This window comes from Arachis ipaensis, chromosome B5, assembly GCF_059453495.1.
Source record: "Arachis ipaensis isolate K30076 ecotype BB chromosome B5, ASM5945349v1, whole genome shotgun sequence".
In the NCBI taxonomy this organism is placed as follows: Eukaryota; Viridiplantae; Streptophyta; class Magnoliopsida; order Fabales; family Fabaceae; genus Arachis; species Arachis ipaensis.
The window spans coordinates 50,044,487-50,066,765 of record NC_142440.1 but is presented as its reverse complement, the minus strand read 5'-3'; the positions used below and the strand labels follow the sequence as shown (position 1 = coordinate 50,066,765).

The 22,279-nt window shown below is 39.5% G+C and overlaps 1 protein-coding gene and 1 non-coding gene across 2 annotated transcripts; one reads left to right on the top strand and one right to left on the bottom strand.

Moving 5' to 3' along the window:
* Positions 1–3,339: 3,339 nt before the first annotated feature.
* On the bottom strand, positions 3,340–4,733 carry LOC148564133 (phenylacetaldehyde reductase-like). Its single transcript, XM_088486561.1, has 3 exons — positions 4,709–4,733; positions 3,962–4,104; positions 3,340–3,468 (listed from the first exon to the last, which is right to left on the bottom strand). Exons 1-3 carry the CDS (start codon positions 4,731–4,733, stop codon positions 3,340–3,342), a joined length of 297 nt encoding a protein of 98 aa, XP_088342687.1.
* Positions 4,734–21,059: 16,326 nt separating this feature from the next.
* Positions 21,060–21,167, top strand: LOC148564132 (small nucleolar RNA R71). Its single transcript, XR_015885056.1, has one exon. It is a non-coding gene; the product is annotated as a small nucleolar RNA R71 (small nucleolar RNA).
* Positions 21,168–22,279: the final 1,112 nt, after the last annotated feature.

Here is a 22,279-nt window from a genome sequence, read left to right as displayed (position 1 = left end):
AAGATATTTGTGTACCCGGAGCTGACTGGGAAAGATATGCGGATAGTAAACCAAGGTTCATCAAGAGAGCAGACCTCACTCCGGAAGCAAAAGGGTGGTTCGAAATTGTAAGGAGGTCTATCCTCCCAGCAGGGAACAACTCGGAGGTGAATCTCAAGAGAGCCACAATGGTGCACTGTATACTCAAAGGAGGAGAGATCAAGGTTCATGAACTTATAGCCGTAGGCATTAGAAAGATGGCAGAGAAAAGCGACTCAAGAGGAAAGTTAGGTTACCCCAACACTATTTACCGACTATGCAAGAAAGCTGGGGTGGTGTTTGAAGATGAGGATCCTGTGTGGATAAAAGAAGGCATTCCAATAACCGTTCGATGGATGCATGCTACCACATCTCCCCTGCCTCAACAGAAGCAAAGGAAGAGGCCAGCCCCTCAAGTAGTAGAAGGACAAGTCTTAGAGGGGCAAGCACCAGCCACTTTGGATATACACCAACTACAGGAAGCCATTAATGGCCTATCTCGACAATATTTGGAAAGCCAAGGAGCATAGAAAGAGCTTTAACTACAAATGATGGGGCAGCAAGAGGAATCACTCTCAAGATGGATGACTCAACAAGGGGAGTGGCAAAAGCAAATGATGGAGCAGCAACTGAGTCATGGACAATAATGGAGTGAAACATTCCACAGGATAGAACAAAGACAAAATCAACAACAAGAGTCTATCCAGAAGCTAATCAACATCCAAGCACATCAAGGTGCACACATACATGAGATGCATCGAAGACAAATAGAACAGGCAGAACTATTGGACGAGCAAAGGGCATTCGCAGAAGGAGTTTACATGAGCGAGACTGGGCATCATATAAACACTCAAGCCAGGCTCGGATACTTGGTAGGACAGCTCCCTATATTGCATCCAAGAATCACAAGGTATGAAGAAATGAGGGATGAATTAGCACGAGAAGAAAGACAAAGGGTGGAAGAGAGTCATGAATCAGTGAGGAAGGCACTTGAGGATTGGAAGCAAGCAAGATTGGCACGGGTGCAAGGAAATGCTAGAGGACACAAAGAGGACAAGCAAGGAGGAGAGCATAGGCAACCACATGAGTAAAAGGTGGTGGAGTTCCTTCTTTGGTCCATCTTTTTCTATGCTTTAAATAAGGAAGATCTTGTATGAAATAGAACATGCTTCCATGTTAGTTTGAACCTTTTTCAATTCTGTCTTTTAAGCTTTTTGTTGAATAGGTCTATGCTTGCTAGTCTTTATGTCACTGCACCTTCACTTTGCTTACTTGTATGCTTGTCCTTTTGAATCATATGAAAAAGAGAATGAGTGCTTTATAAAAGACCATAGTGAAGTTCATACTATGGAGTAAGTTCCTGAGTTTGTGGTGTGGTCATAAATTAGCTAAGTTGGTTTAACCACAAGGTGGGAAGACAACTATCTGTCATGAATACTATGCTTTGAACATACCCATGAGACTAGCTAAATAATAAGATCCTAATAAGAAAAAGGGAAAGAACAATCAAAGTTGAAGAATAAAAGAAAAATAGCAAGAAAAGAGGCTAGGCACCAAGGGTTCGAGTCTTGAGGGATGTGTCTGTGGTGTTCCTGTACCAAGGATCTGCTTGGATTACTAAGCTCTCAGGGGTGCTTTATCACTTGGTAACTTGGGTTAACTAACCCGGGATTATCAGCTGAAAGTCCACTATCAAGAGCAATCTTTTCTACAGAACATTTAGTAACCCAAAGAGGTGCTGGACACCAAGACCTCAAGGAAAGAAAATAAACAAACCATGTGCCTATGGTGTGTATGTATGGGGGAGAGACTTGAGGAAGTAAGTCCTTAGGGGTGCTTCAACACCTAGTACCATGAACCAACTGGTTTGGGAGTATTGGCTGAAAGCTTATTTTAAAGAGTTCCCCCTTATAGAGCACTTAGCCTAAGAACACAAATAAGCCCTGAAATGACAACAAAAGGATCAATGAATAAAAATCTCATGGGATGCAATCAAAGTGAGTATTCTAGGACATGATAAAGGTCTAAAAGCCAGTGAAGGAATGAACCTAAGTTTCTATGCATGAAACCACCATAAAACCAGAAACATGACTTCCACAAGAATGACTCATTTCTCTTGGCATTCCATTCATCATTCTCTTGTTCCAGTACTTGCTTAGGGACAACCAAGCTTTAAGTTTGGTGTTGTGATGCCAGGGCATTTTGGCCAGTTTCACTGACCTTTTCTTTACTGTTTTTAGGGTAGTTTCATGCATTTTCTTAGAAAATAAGCTCTTTTTGGGTAGATATTCACTTACATCTTGATTCAAGCATACATTGTGCACTTTACATGATTTCATGAGGATTTTGCATGAATTTAATGACAAATTGGATGTTGTATTTCCCATGACTTGGATTAGAACTTTGATGCACTTTATTGCTTGATTTCAGGACAAAAGAAGCAAGGAAGAATCACGTTAGCAGCCACGTTAATCTAACTAACGTGACCTCTGACGTGGAATGGGAGCTAACTTGCAAAGTTAATGAGAAAAGTAATCGCCAATAACGCCCCCGAAGCCATCATAGCCCACGTTAAGAGTCACGTTAACTTAGTTAACGTGAACTCTAACGTGGAAGACACTACAAGAAAATAAGCTTTCTGCCACGCTTTTAAAGCGTGTCGAAAAGTGCTAAAAAATGTGCCGATAGCTTTTCGCCACGCTTTTTGAGCTATCGGCACGCTTTTGAAAGGGTCACATCTGCCAGCGTGCCGGTTGCTCTATCGCCACGCTTTTGTGGATCTATCGGCACGCTTTCTTTTTGGCCACGCTTTCAACTCTTGCCATGCTTAAAAGCGTGGCCATAGGTGTTAATCTATCGGTACGCTTTAAAAACGTACCGAAAAGTTCACATATCGCCACGCTTTTGAAGCGTGCCGATAGAGCACATACAGCCACACTTTTGAAGCGTGGCTTTCCCACTAAAGCCTTTTGCCACGCTTTCAAAGCGTGGCCTATTCTTTTGTCAAATTAAAAAAAAAGGAAAAAATTAGAATGCATAATAATAATTGAAAAATTACAATTCTATAATAATAATTAAAAAGAGAAAATTAGAAGGCATAAGAATTGATTTTTTATTGATTTACATGAATTATTTACATGCTATAATAATTTAAATTAAAACTATAATGTTCCCAAAGATATGAAGGATGGAAAACCAAAATGTGATATACAGCAGAACTATGATTAACAAAAAGTTGATGTGGGAAGAACTCCTGCTACCATTTGCTTTTAAAACTCCTCATCTTCACTGGCCGCATCTTCTTCCTTATCATATTTTTCATTAGCCCTCTTCATGCTCTCCTTCTCCTTCTCCCTTTTCTCCTCCTGCTTCAGCAGCATTATAACTTTCCATAGCCTTCTCATATTCTGCTTTAAGCTTAGCAACTTTATTGGAATAAGGCTTCTTCTCCTGAACCACACATTAAGACACTTGAATCAACATCACATTGACAAACACATCATAAGAGAAAGATAAGCTTTATAGACTTACACATTATATATTGTACTTTTATCATTTACTATTTCAATTTTCATTTCCACATGCAGAAATAGAATTTTAAAAATTACCATTAGTTACATTCAAAACACCAGCAGCACTTGTGTTAAGTACTGGTTGCAGAAGAGGTCCAATCACCATTACTGGGTTAATTTTTTTTTTTTTTTTGCAAATTTCCAAGCAGCATCTTCAGCCAATGTCTTTGAAAGCACATACCAGTACCATGACTGGAAAAAAAAGGAAAATGGGAAACAAAATTGGTGGTACCAAAGTCTCAAATTTACAAGGGATTGAGCTTATTCATATGAATCAAAATTAAATCAGCAAAACATAAAGCTAATTCCACTCCTACTAATTTGACCTAATTAGGGGAATATGATAACAATTGTAGGGACATGGCACATACCTTCGACTCCTTACAAAGTTCGTGATCGAAAAACCAGGTGTCATCAACTACTGCTTTAGGAGTCAGAAGCCTTCCATTAAATGTAACAGCAGCAATTAAAGAAGTTAAAATAACGTGCTTCACCAACTGCGATTTCACAAACACTGCAAAAATGAATCAATTAGAACATGTTCACAAAATATAGCGTCTTCGCTCGCCAACAAAAAAACTGATTAAACAACTTTGCAACGCAATATCCAAAATTTGATCTTCCACTCATTAAGAAATTATATATACTTTGCATATTAAAACTTAAAATTCCTACAGAAAACCAAATCCCCCTAAAATATAATATTAATAAATCATTCATCATGCTGGCCACTCCCAGAAAGGAAATAATCAAGCCATCAAAAGCAAGGAAATCCCTAAAAGTCACGGGCAAAAAATAGTTACTATTCAGAATCCCAAACCTAACATGCAAAAAACCAAATCGCAAAGCTCTGTCTCAAATAAAAAAGGCGCTATCTCCACTAATCAAACCAAGAGGAATGCTCTAATTAATCAAAAAGGAAAATAACAAGCAGCTCTAGCTAAGCCTAACTCTCATGAAACAAAAACAGCAGCAGAATAGGTTCTTAATAAAAGTAGGGATAAACAGGGAAACCATCAGGAATATTGTAGAAGCTTTAGCTATATGCTGAATGATCAATATAAGGTGTACAAAGAGGGAGGTTATGTGCCCCTAGCAAGTGAGGATAAAAATCTTACCATTAGTGACATGATGAGTTCTCATGGGGATGCATCTTGTTCAAAGGTGGTTCAGCAGCATCCTTCAAACACCTCATTTTTCATAAGTTATATTATGCTTGGTACCTAGGTGGAGTAACAAATTGAATGAGAGATTAAAATAATGAAAGACTAGAGAAAATTCTGAAACAGAGTAATGCCAAACAGAATAGAGCATTAATGAGACCGAAACTTTCAAGGTTTATCATTCAGTTTCTTTTGTATCAAACTATTCATCTAATTTCCATAATTTGGTAAAAAGAATGAAAATCAAATTCAGAGAAAACTAATGCTCAAATATCTTTAAAAAAATATTAGATTCACACTAGATTTTTTTTCCTTAAAAAAAAAAGCAGTTCAGGAATCAACACAGATACTAAAACGGTATCTTGTGAAAGTTTTTTGGTTACCTTCACCTCCCATGATTATTAATCCAATTAGCAAAAGAACAAGGTGGATCTGTATCAAGAAAAAGAAATACGTAAGTTAGGGGTACTTCACTAACTATATATTGACAATTTATATATAATAATAGTCACAAATATAAGATATATAAAGGCTTAATATAGATTAGTAACTTCAACTTGTGTAATATTATATGATTATCTTGTGTTATATATAAATAAATGTATTAAAAACTAAACCCCTAAAGTGTATGTTCCAAAGCCAGACCATGACAATAGTAGCCACTGATAGAAGGTGAGCCACAAAGGAATCAAAATCATTTGCTAAACAAACCATGCATATTAAAGTTCAGATCAGTTCAAGGACATTTGCTAAACAAACAGAGGAATCAAAACCATGCTCAAATTCTCAGGAAACAGCTCAAATTCTCAGGAAATAGAGGAATCAAAATGTTTACAATCAATTAACCTAAAAATAGACAATTGAAGAAACAAGTTCAGAGCTCATAGACCCACCTCGGTTTATTAACAAGAGAATTAAAATGGGTGATGCAAAAAACAAAGAAACTCAGAGAGAGACAGAAAAAGAAACAACCTCATGAATATATAATGTAAAAATTGACCTGATCAGATTTGCCATCACTTTGTGCACTGATAAAAATAATAATAGCAGTAAGTAGAAGTAGAAGTAAAAGTATCGATATGAGGTGCTCCATTAAATGATTCACATCTCACCATGTAAACTTTTATATATATCAACGAGTTAATTGCCTTCTGGTTTTACCAACTTAAATATTGGATTATACAAGGCAATGGATTTGTATGTATTAGCCAACCAGCTGTTGCAATATAAAATTAGGAGCATGATAATGAATTAAGTAGACATATAGACCAAACACAAAAGGTTTAATTCTTGCAAGAAAGAGGATTTTATAATTTCAGAAATCATTGCATCTCCATTATCACAGTTGCAGTTTTATTTACCTCTTTTTACTGTATAAGATGAAGAATGAGTTTTAATAATACCCATGCACCCCTTCAACAAACTAAAGCATGCATAACAAGCATTTGTTATAGAAACATTTTCACAAGTATAGTAACCATCAATTAAGACATTTGTTTCCTGTTTAGAAAATCTTAATATCAAGGTAATATTAATTAAGAAGTAATAGCTAAGTCCAATTGTTCTGACAGTTAAGTACCATTTTTCTTGCTAGAACATGCAATACGAGCCCCAATGCTTAGCCCATCAATACAGTTCATGGCAGCAACCCTTATAGCCTAAAATAAAATTCAAAAGATTGAAACTTTGGACCAAAAATAACAAAAACATAATATAAGATGAGTACTCAAATCACGACAATGTTATCAGTATGAAAAAGGACGAGAATTGTGGTGTTGTCTAAGAAGCTATTGTATTGAGTTGTTCATATTAGAGAAGAAGAAGCAGAAGAAGAAACAAGTCATGATGTGTCTCGTCATATGAAGTCCAGTGAGGTATTTTCACAAACAACAAATATTCAAGAAACAGAAAATGAAAAAAAAAATCCCAAAACAGAACTGAAATTCAAGGAAACAGTTAGTTAGAAGTTAGTACCCGGGTTGGGTAGATGAAGTAGATCAGAATATTGTATAGCTCCACTGGATGCTTCTCACAGACAAAGCAAGCTGTTCTTTGAAGTTTTCCGGCAACATTTCCTTGTTCTTTGGGTTCCGGAAAACATTAATCAGCGTTATGGTGAGGGTTGAAATAGAGAAACAAAAAGGGATTAAATCTGTACCTTCTTGTGTTACGATGAGGGTTGAGCGCCGATTGAGGGAGGAACGACGATTGCGGGAGAGGCAGCGACGATTGAGTCAGCGTCGATGGAGGTAAGGTTTGAGCGAGAGAGAGCGAGCGCCGATGGAGGCCTTGCGAGCGAGACTGAATGCCAACGGAGGGCGCGCCGATGGAGGGTTCGTCGACGGAGGCAGCACCGATTGAAGTTTCCAAGAGTTACAAAAGTGGGATAAATGATTGCAAGAGAAGGATAGAGGGTTGCAAGTTAAGAGGGGGCTACGAGCTGAAAGATGAAGGGATTCTCACTTCTCAATGATGAAGAGGGCTGCGAGCTGAGAGGGCTGCGAAGGTTTAGGGTTCTTAGTTGAGTAATGAAGAGGCTTCGAGGGTTTGGTTCTCACTTAAGTGAGGGCTGTTTTGAGAGTTTTGATAAAAAAAATGAAGTGTTTGAGTGAGAAATTAAATTAATTGGGAACCCTATTGTCACATTTTTTTAGGGTTCCAAATCATTAGAGGATATAGGCACGCTTTAAAAATGTGCCCGTATCCCGACAAACCAGCCACGCTTTAAAAGCGTACCTGTTTCTCTCTATGGCCACGCTTTTGAAGTGTGACAAAAAAAAGGGTGGTCAAATCATAAATCAGTGGTCACCCTCATAAAAGCGTGCCAAAATCTCTCTATGGCCACGCTTTTGAAGCGTGACAAAAAAAGCGTGGCCAAATCACAAATTAGTGGCTACCCTCATAAAAGCGTGGCCATTGATCACTTTTGGCCACGCTTTTAAAGCGTGGCAAGAAAAAAGGGTACCGATAGGCCTTATTTCTTGTAGTGAGAAGACAATAAGGCCAACGTTAGTGACACTCCCCTTTGTCACTAACGTTGGACCAAGCTCATAATTGGCCACGTTAGTTGCCACGTTAACTTAGTTAACGTGGCTTCTAACGTTAAGGAGCAAAAGGGAAGCCAACGTTAGTGACATTCACCTTTGTCACTAATGTTGGCCAAGCTTCCATAAGCCACGTTAACTCCCACGTTAACTTAGTTAACGTGGAAGCTAACATGGAGAGAGCAATTGGTCGCCAACGTTAGTGACACTTACCTTTATCACTAACGTTGGGGTGAACCACCAAGAGCCACCATGAGCAACGTTAGCTTCCACGTTAACTTAGTTAACGTGCAAGCTAACGTGGATAAAGAGGTAATGAGCCAACATTAGTGACACTCACCTTTGTCACTAACGTTGGAGATGGCTAGCATGACTACGTTAGAAGCCACGTTAACCTAGTTAACGTGGACTCTAACGTGAGAAATAGGGGCACATTGGAACGTTAGTGACAAAGGTAAGTGTCACTAACGTTCTCGAAGGATTGGCAAGCTTACGTTAAGAGCCACGTTAACTAATTTAACGTGGACTCTAACGTAAAGAAGGGGGAGGCTCATCAATGTTATTGGGAAAGGTAAGTCCCAATAACGTGTGCGAAGGACCAAGAGGCAACGTTAGTGGTAACGTTTGTGCTACTAACGTTGAGGTTAACGTGGTTCATACTTGGGTGAGCAACGTTAGTGAAAAAGGTGATTGTCACTAACGTTCTCGAACACACACTTTCAATTAACGTTAACACCACTAACGTCCTGAGCTAAAAGTCCCTGCCTACTTCACACTTTCTCTCTGCAAGCAAAGCTAAGCCCAATGAAGAAGATAACTGCTTCAAACTCAGGATCCAAAGGCCCATACCTAAGACTTGAAGAGCCAACTAGAAGATCAGAAGAGTAGTATATATAGGAGTAGCTTTGAATTAGTTAGGAGGCTGAAAACTTTAGGGAGCCTTTGGCCTAGAATTACTCTCTGTATTTTACTTTCTCTGCACTTCTAGTTTACTTTCAGCATGTATTTTCCATCTTTGTTTTCATTTTCCAGAGCTATGAACAACTAAACCCCTTTCATTGGGTTAGGGAGCTCTGTTGTAATTTGATGGATCAATTTTAGTTTTTCATTCCCCTTCTTCTATCTTTTCTCTTGATTTTACTAGAAAGCTTTCGATCTTCATCCAATTGGGTAGTTATCTTGGAAAAGAAGCTATTCATACTTGGATCACTTCTGAACCTTGAAAGAGGAATGAAGGGATCATGCTAGAAATGCTTTCTTATGCTGGACCAAATTGGGTGTGGATGGATATGTGACTATAATCCTTCCAACACTTGATTTGGGAAATGCATGTGGTATAATCAGTGACCATACTTCATCTCTTCTCATGAGCAATTGACCAAGGAATTGGCTATTGATCAAGATTTGAGAGATTAAATTACAAGGAATTGTAATTCAATCACTTAAGATTGCCAAGGAGATCAATGAATGCATTGATTGAGGAATAGATGAAAATGAACTTGATCCGGAGAATGCAACATCTCCTGAGCCCAATGAACTCCCCATTTCTGATCTTACCCATTCTCTTTAATTTCTGCGATTTACTTTTATGAGCAATTGCCCCATCCCCATTTAAGATTCTGCAATTTACTTTTCGCCATTTACATTCAGCTCTTTATTTCCAGCATTTACTGTTTCCACTATTTACTTTTCCGTCATTTAATTTTCTACAAATTCCCAACTCAAATTCTGGTTCGCTCAACTAGAACATTCCTTTAATTAAAGTTGCTTGATCAATCAATCTATGTGGGATTCGACCTCACTCTATTGTGAGTTTTTACTTGACGATGAATTCGGTACACTTGCCGAAGGAAATTTGTTGCGAGACAAGTTTTCCACGTATCACAGGGCATCTTGGCTAGTTTTACTAGCCATTTTTTGTATGCTTTAGGGTGGTTTCATGCATTTTTCTAGGAAATAAGCAAGTATTTGGATGAAAATGCATTCACACCTTGATTCAAGTAAACATTGTGAATTTTGAATAATTTCATGAGAATTATGCATGAATTGAATGATAAAATGGATGATGCATGATCCCATGATTAAGAGCAAGACTTTGATGCACTTTGTTTGATTGATTTCAGGTAACAAGAAGCAAAGAAGAGCCACGTTAGTGGCTACGTTAGTACCACTAACTTGGCCACTAACGTGGAAGGAAGGAAAGTTGGAACGTTTGTGGGAACTTTAATGGCATCAACTTTGAAGAAGGAACAGCGTTAGTGGCAAAAGTGAGTGCCAATAATGCAAGCGAAGGTGCAAGAAGACCCACGTTAGTCTCCACGTTAGTTACATTAACGTGGGAACTAACGTGGAAGGAAAGGGAGATGCCAAAGTTAGTGGAAAAGGTGATCTCCACTAACGTTTGCGAAGCAAAAAGACCCACGTTAGCTTCCACGTTAACTACATTAACGTGGTAGTTAATGTGGGCAAAAGTCTCACCCAGCAGCCTGACCATGCCTTCTTCAAACAAGAATAACTTGAGCCACAAAGCTCCAAATGAGGTGATTCCAGTGGCATTGGAAAGTAGGATTCCAGAGCTTTCCAAGCATATATAGCACTACATGGTGGACACTAAATTTGAGGGAGAAAACCTGCCCCGAAAGTGCAAAGATGAAAATGGTATCAACCTGTAGTAAGGCCAGCTGACCTCTTCACCTTCCAAGAAGTATAACTCGAGTTGTAGAGCTCCAAATGATGCGCTTCCAAAAGCGTTAGAAAGTAGACATCCATGGCTTTCCAACAATATATAATAGTATGGGGTGGACTGATGGGACGTAGAAGCTGGTGAATTAAAAATTTATTAAAATGGTTACGTTGCAAGTATAGTTCTTAACTCACCGAAAATCTGCCTATCAATTTAGAAATATGTCACAGAGAGTTTAAATTAAAATTACTGGGAGTTTTAAGTCCCAGGTCGTCTCCCAACGAGTTGCAGAAAAGTATGCTGTTTTATTAATCAGATGTTCCAAGAAGTTGAGCTATGTAAATTGGAATTTAAATTGAGGAATTTTAAATAATATAAATAAAAGCCTTGACTGGAAATTGATTGGTTAGAATCTCTATCATTGATGGAGTGATTTTTAAGATTGATTTATAATTAACGGTTACTCTGTTTGGTTATCCTTAATAGGTAAGGGAAAGTCAAACAAGTTGGAATGCCAGATCTGTTCACAAGTTGCAACCCACTTAGTTCAAAGGGATTGGCGTCGGTGACAGGATAGCAATCCAACATTTAACCCAATTACAAATTTTTCCTTCAATCCTTCCAACTCAAGAGTTCCTTTTAATCAACTTCCCATCAAGTAAGGAAACTATTCACACATTGTAAATAAAGAATCCATAGCACATAAAAGGGAATTAAAAGAAGACATGATTATTGAAATTGAAATTGAATTAAGAAGAAATAATCCTTGCATTAATTAATCATAAAAGCATTCAAATACAAAATTGAACAAAGCAAAGAACATGGAAGAATGAAACCAAGTTAAGAAAACGAACTAGAATGACGAAGTCTTGATGAGGGAAATAACTCTTCTCAATGTTCCAATGCTCGGATCAATTCAAAATTAGAATACTCAAAACCTAGAGAGAAAAACCTAAGAGAGTAAAACTGGATCTAAAACTACTGAATGAATGTGTCTTGTTTCTGCATATTCTCTGACTCTAGTCTGCTGTTCCGGGCCGAGAACTGGGCCAAAAATAAGGTCCAAAATCGCCCCCAGCGAATCCTGCAGATTATGTAGATCGAACATGTCACGCGATTGCGTCATCCATGCGGACGCGTCGCTTGCGCTTTTTCCTCTCCACGCGTTCGCGTCGTCCACGCTACCGCGTCACTGCGATTTGCGCTCCTTCGCGTGGTCGCGTGAGCCATGCGACCGCGTCACTTCTCGCTGGTTATCTCCTCAAATTCTTGTGTTCCTTCCATTTTTGCTAGCTTCCTCTCCAATCTCCATCTCATTCATGCCGTATAAAGCCTGAAACACTTGACACACAGATCACGGCATCGAATGGAATAAAGGAGAATTAAAATTAAATAATTAAAGTCTTTAGGAAGCAATTTTCAAACATGCACTGAATTTAGGAAAGAAATCTAAATGCATGCTAAATTGATGAATAAGTGGGTAAGGATCATGACAAAACCACACAATTAAACACAATATAAACTATAAAATAGTGGTTTATCAACCTCCCCACACTTAAACATTAGCATGTCCTCATGCTAAATTGAAGGAGACAAGGAAATAAGTATGAACATGTAGAAACTCATGAAATGCAATGCAATCCTACATATATAAATAAATGCAACTATATGATTATTGTCCACTTAATCAAAAGTAAATAAGCCCTTCAAAATAATTACAAATCAAATTCCACTAATTCTATCATTATACAATAAAACCGATAAAAGTGCAAGCAGATAGCTTATAAAAGCAGGAAACATGAAAATTCAAGCATTGAACCCTCACCGATAGTGTATGTACGCTCTAATCTCCAGTGTATAAGGTAATCACTCTATTATTCTCTAGTCATGTTTTCTAACTTTTGTTTTTCTCCTAACCAATCAACAACAGTTAATATACCAATGCAAACATCATGAGGTCTTTTCAGGGTTGTAATGGGGCCAAGGTGCAGGTAAGGGTATACATATGGCTAAGTGAGCTTTATAAATTGAATCTTTAATTAACCTAAGCTCTCTCCTAATATACATATATTCTATATACTTTTAAATTCATGCCTAGCTACCCGTAATTCCCTTTTTTTTTTCAACCCATACTCATGTTTCAACTTTGTATTTTAATTCTATCATATGTGCATTGATCTTTGAATTCTGAATTTAACATTGGGGTAATTTTGTCCCCTTATTTATTTGTTTATCATCTTTTTTTTTTTTGAATTGAAATAAATAAAGCTTACCAATGCACATAGATTTTTTATTCTTATAGTTTCACATGAATAGGTATCCAAATTCCCTTTAAATTTTTATGGCACATCCCCTTAACAACTTTTGTTCCCACAATTTCCCATACTTAACTAGCACACACAATTCTATCTTAAGCTAACCAAAGATTCAATTTGGGATATGCAATTGTTTTTCAGCTTAAGGTTAGTAATGTGGTAAAATATAGAACAAATGGGGTTTTAAAGGCTCAAAGTGGTTAACAAGGGTAATTGAAAAGGGTAGGCTTGATTTGGATAAGTGAGTTTAAGCAATTAATGGCCTCAATCATGTGCAAGCATGTAAATATAATAAATATTGAACATATAAGATAAAACAAAATATAGATTACAATCATAGAGAAGTAAATACACAAGAATAAAATAATTATGGTTAAATAATGTAACCATACATAAAGGCTCAAATCTTTCACAGTTGTGTGTTCTTTAGCTCAAACATCATGTTCCAAATACAACTCAAGCAGATTTATCATAAAAATTTTGAAAAATTAGTGAAATTTTATTCCAAGGATAGATTTTTAAAAGCAACTTATTGTCTTTTCAATCAAGTAGAACATGCATGCAACTATTCTAACCTATGTAATTTATTCTATTCTATAAAAGAAAGAAAATCTAACTAAAATATCCTAATTATTGGTGCCAGAGAAGAGAATTTACCTCCGGAAGTCAGGTACTAACCGATCTCCCCACACTTAAGGCTTTGCACCGTCCTCGGTGCCATCTGTTAGAAACAGGGGTGGGCTGGTAGCAGTATCTCCATCATCGGGACCGTCATGGCTCCCTGTGCTAGTAAAGGAAGTGGAGTCCGGGGTGTCTGAGTCTCTGAAGCGTCCCTTGAGTAGCTCCTTGAGGTGTTTGAATCGGCGCTCGTTGCGGCGCTCTCTCATCTTTACTTTCTGTTCTTGCCGATCTAACCGTTCGATTATCTGCTGGAGCAATTTCTCAATTGTGGATGCTTGTGGTGTTGAAGAAGGATTATCTTCAACTGGAGCAGTAGGAAGGCTTGTAGTGGCTACTGAAAGTCTGAGGTATTTCCCGTTAGGGACATATTGATCATCCCGTGGAAGCATGGCTTTGGTGTCCCCAGCTCTGTAGGAGACTCCGGCTGCTGAGACAAGATCTGAGACCAAGGCGGGGAAAGATAAGTTGCCCGCAATTTGTACGTGTTCCATAGCATTCCGGATATGTCTTGAGAGATTCAGAGGTTAGTCTGTAAGGATGCACCATAGTAGAACAGCCATGTCTGTAGTGAAAGAGGACTCATCAGTGCTCGGAAAGACGTAATGGGACATGATCTGTGCCCATACGTGAGCCTCCAAGGTAAGTGCTGAAGCCAAGATTCCCTTAGGGCGGGTACGGTGGTATCCGTAGATCCAACGGCTGCCAGGTAATGCGATGACTCCGAGAACGGAGTCCCAGTCGAATTGGTATCTCTGGCGCTGAAGGGCGGCTTCTTGAAAAGTGTCCATTCCTGCTGGAATAGGGGGGAGACTCAGAGCTTGCTGAATGGCCTCTTCTGTGATGGGGACTTGTTTCTGCCGGACATAAACAGACTGCAGGGTCGGCATGTAGAAGTTGGAGTAGAACTCAACTACCTAAGAAAGATTGACCTACCTTGGCTGTTTTCGTAGGAAACCCCATTGTCTTCGCTCAATTTGCGGCTCAACAAAGGTGGCAATATTGGACGGGAGGATAAGAAGGTATTCATTGTTATAGTTCCTTTCTGCCAGGATAGGGAATATCTGCTCACAGTAGCGATTGGAAAATCGCGCAGCGTCCTTTGCTGGAAAGTCTTTCTCCTTTTTGTCAACCTTTATTATCCTCTTGACTCGTTTTGTTGATGGCTTGACTGCGGTTGAAGAAGGCTCTGCCACTAATGCTCTTTTAGTTCCTCTTCTTGCTGGTGGTTTGGAAGTAGCTTTCTCTTTTCCTTTCTTAGTGGCCATCCTGAAAGAAGGGAAGAGAAAGTAAATCAAATTCAAAGAGATATACAGCAAGGAAGGAAACGGAAAAGAGGGTGATGGATGCACATTAAGATATGCTGACATTAACACATGCTCGCGAGTACGTGTGAAAAGCCAACGATGGAAAATAGCTAGTGCATATAAAGACAAATGAATGCAAGGTGTTTATTGGCATGCTGGCAAAGGGCATGAGTAGCATAGACCAAGCAATACTTTGTAACAAACCATCACATTTGTATTGACAATTAAATTCAATTAATAAAATAAGAAGGAGAATTTGTGAAAAGCAAGCATTGAATAGTAGAGTAAAGTAATGTAGAAAAGTGCATAGTGCTATATGGGCTTTTTCACAAACACATGGCATGCATGGTAAATAAGATATAAAAAGTATAAAATTGAACATGCAAGCAATTCCTTAAAAATAATAATTGTCAAATAAATTGTAACAAGTCACAAGCATATAATGAGGGATAATGACTCAAAGAATTTCTAATACCATGTAAAAAGGAAAAGAAAAAGAAAATAAAAATATATATAATATAAGAAGAATGATGGAAGAGAGAAGGAGGAAGAAGAAGGTAAAACCTTGTTAATGATGGTGAGAGAGATAGAGAGTGAAAGGTGAGATAGAAAGGGAAAGGGGGAAGGAAGAAAGAAGGAGGGAAAAGAAAAATTAGGATTTGGAGGAGTAGAAGATAAGATATATGGCAATTTTAGGTTGAGCTGTGCGGCGCATGCGATGCGGCCACGTGGGGCACGCGTTCGCGTGGGTGCGCGTCAGGGAGGGGGACGCGATCGCGTCGGTCACGCGGTCGCGTGACCCATGTTATTCATCTGGCGCGAGTGCAGCCTCGCTCCAGCACAACTCTCTGTTCAATTTAATTCAATTGCCAAATTGGGGTGACGCGATCGCGTGGGTCACGCGATCGCATGAATGCGCGTCATAAAATGGGTGACGTGGCAGCGTCGGTGACGCGGTCGCGTGACAAGGATTGTGCTTCCAGCACCAATCCAGCATCACTCTCGCACAAAATGTCGATGTACACCCTTTTACGTCGAAAATTCAGGGCATGCAGCCGCGTGGGGCACACGGTCGCGTGGGAGGCCATGATTTCCATGCGACGCGGTCGCGTCAGCGACGCGGTCGCGTCAGCGACGCGGTCGCGTGGGGTAACTTGTGCCATTGGCACGACTGCAGCGCTCCTCATGCGTAACTTTCTGTTCATTTTTATTTTTCTTTACTCCCCCTGCCACGCGGATGCGTCGCTGGTGCGATCACGTCGCGCGGAAAAAAAATTATTTTATTTTTTTTTAAGGAAAGATAAAGACATGTAATTGAAAGAGCACAAAAGCACTAATAAAGAGAAGAGTTACTAAAGAAGAAAAACTAAAAATGAAGAAAAGAACGATCATACCGCGGTGGGTTGTCTCCCACCAAGCACTTTGCTTTTACGTCCGTAAGTTGGACGCTCCAATAGCTCAATCTGCTGCGATGTGGGGGTCTTCCAAGCGGAAGATCTCAAGCTCCTTATTTTTCTGCACCTTCTCACCATGGTATAGCTTCAGGCATTGTCCATTAACCTTAATAAGTTCAGAGCTTGAAGGATGGCTTAGGTGATAAACTCCGTACGGTTCAGCCTTCTCTATTCTGTATGGACCTTCCCATTTTGATCTCAACTTACCGGGCATGAGCTTCAGTCGAGATTTGTAAAGGAGAACAAAATCTACAGGTTGGAACTCTCTCTTCTTGATGTTTTGATCATGCATAGCTTTCATCTTTTCCTTGTATATTCTGGAGTTCTCATAAGCTTCCAGGCGAAGGTTCTCCAGTTCCTGCAGTTGCAACTTTCTTTCAGCTCCAGCATTCTCAATTCCCATGTTGCACTCCTTAACTGCCCAGAAGGCTCTGTGTTCTATTTCAACTGGGAGATGACAAGCTTTTCCATAAACCAAGCGGAAGGGACTCATCCCAATGGGTGTCTTGTATGCTGTTCTGTATGCCCACAGTGCATCTTGTAGCCTGGTGCTCCACTCTTTTCTATGAGGCTTCACTATCTTTTGCAAGATACACTTAATTTCTCTGTTCGACACCTCGGCTTGCCCATTAGTTTGGGGATGATAAGCTGTTGCAACTTTATGGATTATCCCATGCTTCTTCATCAATCCTGTTAGTCTCCTGTTACAAAAATGGGTGCCTTGATCGCTCACGATCGCTCGTGGTGATCCAAAGCGGCATATAATATGGTTTTTCACAAAGGAAACAACAGTGTTAGCATCATCAGTGTGGGTAAGAATTGCTTCCACCCATTTGGAAACATAATCCACAGCTAACAATATATAAAAATATCCACTAGAATTTGGAAATGGACCCATGAAGTCAATGCCCCAAACATAAAAAATTTCACAGAAAAGCATATATTGTTGAGGCATCTCATCCCTCTTGGATATGTTACCAAATTTCTGGCATGGGTGACAAGATTTACAAAACTCAGCAGCATCTCTAAAAAGAGTAGGCCACTAGAATCCGCAGTCTAAGATCTTTCTAGCTGTTCTTTGAGGGCCAAAGTGACCTCCACTCTCAGATGAGTGACAGGCCTCTAAAATGGACTGGAATTCTGATTGAGGTAAACAACGTCTAATTATCTGGTCAGCGCCACATCTCCATAAATATGGATCATCCCATATATAATATTTAGACTTGCTTTTCAGTTTGTCTCTTTGATGTTTAGAAAAATGTGGAGGAAATGTGCGGCTAACTAAATAATTAGCAACAGGTGCATACCAAGGGACTACCTCAGATACTGCTTGCAGGTTGTTAAAAGGAAAATTATCATCTATAGGAGTAGAATCATCCTTAATATGTTCAAGGCGACTCAAGTGGTCTGCTACTAAATTTTGATTACCACTCCTATCCTTTATTTCTAAATCGAATTCTTGTAACAGCAGTATCCAACGTATAAGTCTTGGTTTGGATTCCTTTTTAGCTAATAGATACTTTAGAGCTGCATGGTCTGAATACACTACTACTCTAGTACCAAGTAAATAAGTCCGGAATTTATCCAGAGCAAAAACAATAGCAAGTAGCTCTTTTTCAGTAGTAGTATAATTGGACTGGGCAGTGTCTAAAGTCTTAGACGCATAGGCAATAACAAAAGGATCCTTACCTTCACGCTGAGCCAACGCTGCTCCTACTGCATGGTTGGAAGCATCGCACATGATTTCAAACGGCTGGCTCCAGTCTGGTCCTCTCACAATTGGAGCTTGAGTCAGAGAAGTTTTCAGCTTATCAAACGCTTGTTTGCAATCCTTACTGAACTCGTACTCAATATCCTTCTGCAGTAATCTGGATAAGGGAAGTGCCACCTTACTAAAGTCCTTAATAAATCTCCTGTAGAAACCTGCATGGCCAAGGAACGAATGGACTTCCCTCACAGAAGAGGGGTAAGGTAAACTAGAAATAACATTCACCTTTGCTGGGTCTACAGAAATGCCATTATTAGATACCACATGTCCTAATACAAACCCTTGTTTTACCATAAAGTGGCATTTTTCGAAATTCAATACAAGGTTTGTATTAATACATCTATCTAATACTCTAGATAATCCATCTAAGCAAAGGTTAAAAGAATAACCATAAACACTAAAATCGTCCATAAAAACCTTCCATACAGTCCTCAATAAGATCAGAAAAAAGACTCATCATGCACCTTTGGAAGGTGGCCGGTGCATTGCCAAAGGGCATTCTCTTATAAGCGTAAGTCCCAAAAGGACATGTAAAAGTAGTCTTTTCCTGATCCTCAGGAGCTATATGAATCTGGAAATAACCTGTGTAACCATCTAGAAAGCAATAATGTGATTTACCTGACAGGCGATCCAACATTTGATCAATGAATGAAAGTGGGTAGTGATCCTTACGGGTAGCTTGGTTGAGACGCCTGTAATTAATGCAGACTCTCCAAGCATTCTGAACTCTAGTTGCTATGAGCTCTCTATGCTCATTCTTCACGGTAGTGACTCCGGACTTCTTGGGCACCACTTGTACTGGGCTTACCCATTTATTGTCTGAAATGGGATATATGATACCGGCCTCCAATAGTCTGGTCACCTCCTTCTTGACAACTTCCAAGATGGTGGGATTCAATCTTCTCTTGGGTTGACGGACAGGTCTTGCTCCCTCTTCTAAAAATATTCTGTGCTCGCATACTTGAGGGTTAATTCCCACTATGTCTGCCAAACTCCACCCAATTGCCTTCTTATGCTTCCTCAGTACATCAAGTAACTGCTCTTCTTGTTGAGAAGTCAGTTCCCTTGCAATTATAACCGGAAGCTTCTGCTCATCCTCAAGATAAGCATATTTGAGATGTGGAGGGAGAGGTTTCAATTCTAACTTTTGATCATGGGCAGGCTCTGGATTATCTGGGGCTTGTGAAAGTGGCGAAGTGCCCTCACTGTCAGTTAAGAGGGTCCCCACACTCGGACCTTGTCCAGTGTGCCTCTCTTCAAACTCTTCTTTTTGAACTTCAGCCATACTTTCGTCTATGACATCATAGAACGATCTTCTGGGGGGTTGTTAATGACTCCATTCAGATTGAAGATCACTATGCGGCCATCTATTTCAAAGGAGTATGTTCCTGAAAAAGCATCCAATTTGAATTTTGATGTCTTCAGGAATGGTCTTCCAAGTAGGATCGATGATGGCTTATCTGAATCATTATGGGACATCTCCAAGATATAAAAATCAGTGGAAAATGTGAGCCCTTTAATATTCACCAAAACATCTTCAGCAACTCCAGCCACTGTAATAATGCTTTTATCTGCTAACACAAAACGAGCTGCTGACCTTTTTAAGGGAGGGAGCCTCAAAACATCATATATGGACAAAGGCATTATACTGATACATGCTCCTAAATCACACATGCAATCATAAATTACTACACCACCAACAGTACAACTAACTATGCAAGGACCTAGATCACTATATTTTTCAGGTAATCCTCCCATTAAAGCAGATATAGAACTACCTAAATGAATAGTTTCTAATTCATTAATCTTGTCTTTATGGATACATAAGTCTTTTAGAAACTTTGCATATTTAGGTACCTGCTGAATAACATAAAAAAGGGGAACAGTTACCTCAACCTTTTTGAATATTTCTACCATTTTAGGATCAGGTTCCAGCTGCTTCCTGGGCTTCCTTGCAAGTTGTGGAAATGGAATGGGAGTAGTGTTTTCTGTGGTGCCTGCGCCTTTTTGTGCTCCTTCCTGTGGTTGAGCTATCTCTTCTTCAGCTATGTCCTGTATATCCTCTTCCTCTTCAACATCTTTGATTTCTACCACCTTTTCAGCTGAGGCGTATTCTGGTGAGCTTGGTTCCTCCTGATTCCTCTCCTGCAGTGTGGTTCCGGACCTCAGGGTGATGGCATTAATGCCTCCCTTTGGATTGGGTAACGGTTGAGAGGGGATTCTAGTGGTGCTTGAAGGTTGGTTGCTGGAATTTTGTGTTAAACCAAGCTGTGTCATAAAAGCTTGCAGAGTAGAGGTGAGACCATTCAGACTGGTATTAATAGTGTTCACGATGGTACTTTCCATGGCCAGTTGTCTTTTCTCAAAAGCTTGTAATAAATCTTCATTAGAAGATACAGAAGAATGAGTAAATTAAGAGGTTTGCTGCTGATTGTTCGGTGGTCCTTGGTTTTGCCTCAGGTGAGGTGCTCGGTAAGGTTGATTTTGCTGCCTGTTGTTGTTATTATTCCACCTCTGATTTTTCTGATTATCTCTGCCTTCCCTGTTATTGTTGTCCCTCCATTTCTGGTTTGTATTGTCCTGCAATCCATGGTTATTATTTCCACTTTGATTGTACCCTTGGTTGGGGCGGTCATAGAAGTTGTGAGTGGATGCCACCATGTTGTCTTCTTGTTGGAGCTGCGGGCATTCATCAGTGTAATGGCTGTAATCAGCACAAATTCCGCAAACTCTTTATGGGACTAGTTGTTGATTTTATTACGGTTGAGTTTGCTGAGCTTGTTGATTCAACTGCATTTGCTTCAGCAGGTTGGTCATCTCACAGATGCTTTGAGTTAGAGCAGCAGTCTCTCTGCCAGAAGATACTTCTGCAACGACTTTTGAATGGCCTTGCTTCTGTCTGTGGTTCCGAGTAGATTCAGCTAAATCACTAATCAATTGCCAAGCTTCATCAGTGGTCTTGTACTTCTTCATAGACCCATTGCTGGCACTTTCCAATGTGGTCTTATCTTGGGGCCTCATACCTTGTGTGATATAGCTGAGTAGCACGATCTTGTCAATCATGTGGTGGGGGCATGCTTCCAGAAGATTATTGAAGCGCTCCCAGTATTCAAAGAGAGTCTCACTGTCATCCTGAACAATTGTAGAGATATGCTTCCTCAGTTTATCAGTAACTTCAGATGGAAAGAATTTCTCCAGAAACTCCTTTCTGAGTGTATCCCAGTTGGATACATTTGCCATAGGTTGAGTGTAGTACCACTCTCTTGCTTTTCCCTCTAGAGAAAACAGAAAAGCTTTCAGCAGAATTGAAGTTTCATCAGTGCCGTCACGCCTGACAGTAGAACAGGCTGCCTGGAAATCTCTCAAGTGCTTGATAGGCTCTTGAGCAGGTAGGCCATGAAACTTGGGCATCAAATTTAACAGTGCGGTCTTTATTTCAAAATCTGTAGCTACCGCTGGATGATGTGCTTGAAACGGTTGCATTGTAAAATCAGGAGCTCCTTCCTCCTGGATGGTAACTCTTCTAGCTGCCATGTTTTCTGCACGTAAAACAACCGAATCAGTAGAACGGGGGCTGGTTTCTTCCTCATATTCACTTTCAGATCCACCCTCAGAGCGGGTTAACCTACGATGTTCTCGCCTTATTCGTGAAATTGTTCTTTCAATTTCAGGATCGAATATTAGCAAGCGCGGATCAGAAAGTGAACGTGTCATTTGACGGAAGAAACATGCAGCTCATAGTAGCAAAATTAAATAAAATGCAAATAAATAAATTCTAATTAATAAAATTAGCACTCTATTGCAACTCCCCGGCAACAGCACCAAAAATTGATAGGACGCAGAAGCTGGTGAATTAAAAATTTATTAAAATGGTTACGTTGCAAGTATAGTTCTTAACTCACCGAAAATCTGCCTATCAATTTAGAAATATGTCACAGAGAGTTTAAATTAAAATTAATGGGAGTTTTAAGTCCCAGGTCGTCTCCCAACGAGTTGCAGAAAAGTGTGTTGTTTTATTAATCAGATGTTCCAAGAAGTTGAGCTAAGTAAATTGGAATTTAAATTGAGGAATTTTAAATAATATAAATAAAAGCCTTGACTGGGAATTGATTGGTTAGAATCTCTATCATTGATGGAGTGATTTTTAAGATTGATTTATAATTAACGGTTACTGTGTTTGGTTATCCTTACTAGGTAAGGGAAAGTCAAACAAGTTGGAATGCCAGATCTGTTCACAAGTTGCAACCCACTTAGTTCAAAGGGATTGGTGTCGGTGA

Excerpts from the sequence above, each read along its gene's own strand:
- LOC148564133 (XM_088486561.1), bottom strand. The coding sequence starts at position 4,733 with ATGAGAACTCATCATGTCACTAATG. Across the intron at positions 4,105-4,708 it reads AACTCATCATGTCACTAATG|TGTTTGTGAAATCGCAGTTG; the intron begins GTAAGATTTTTA and ends TCATTTTTGCAG. Across the intron at positions 3,469-3,961 it reads AACTTTGTAAGGAGTCGAAG|GAGAAGAAGCCTTATTCCAA; the intron begins GTATGTGCCATG and ends TGTGTGGTTCAG.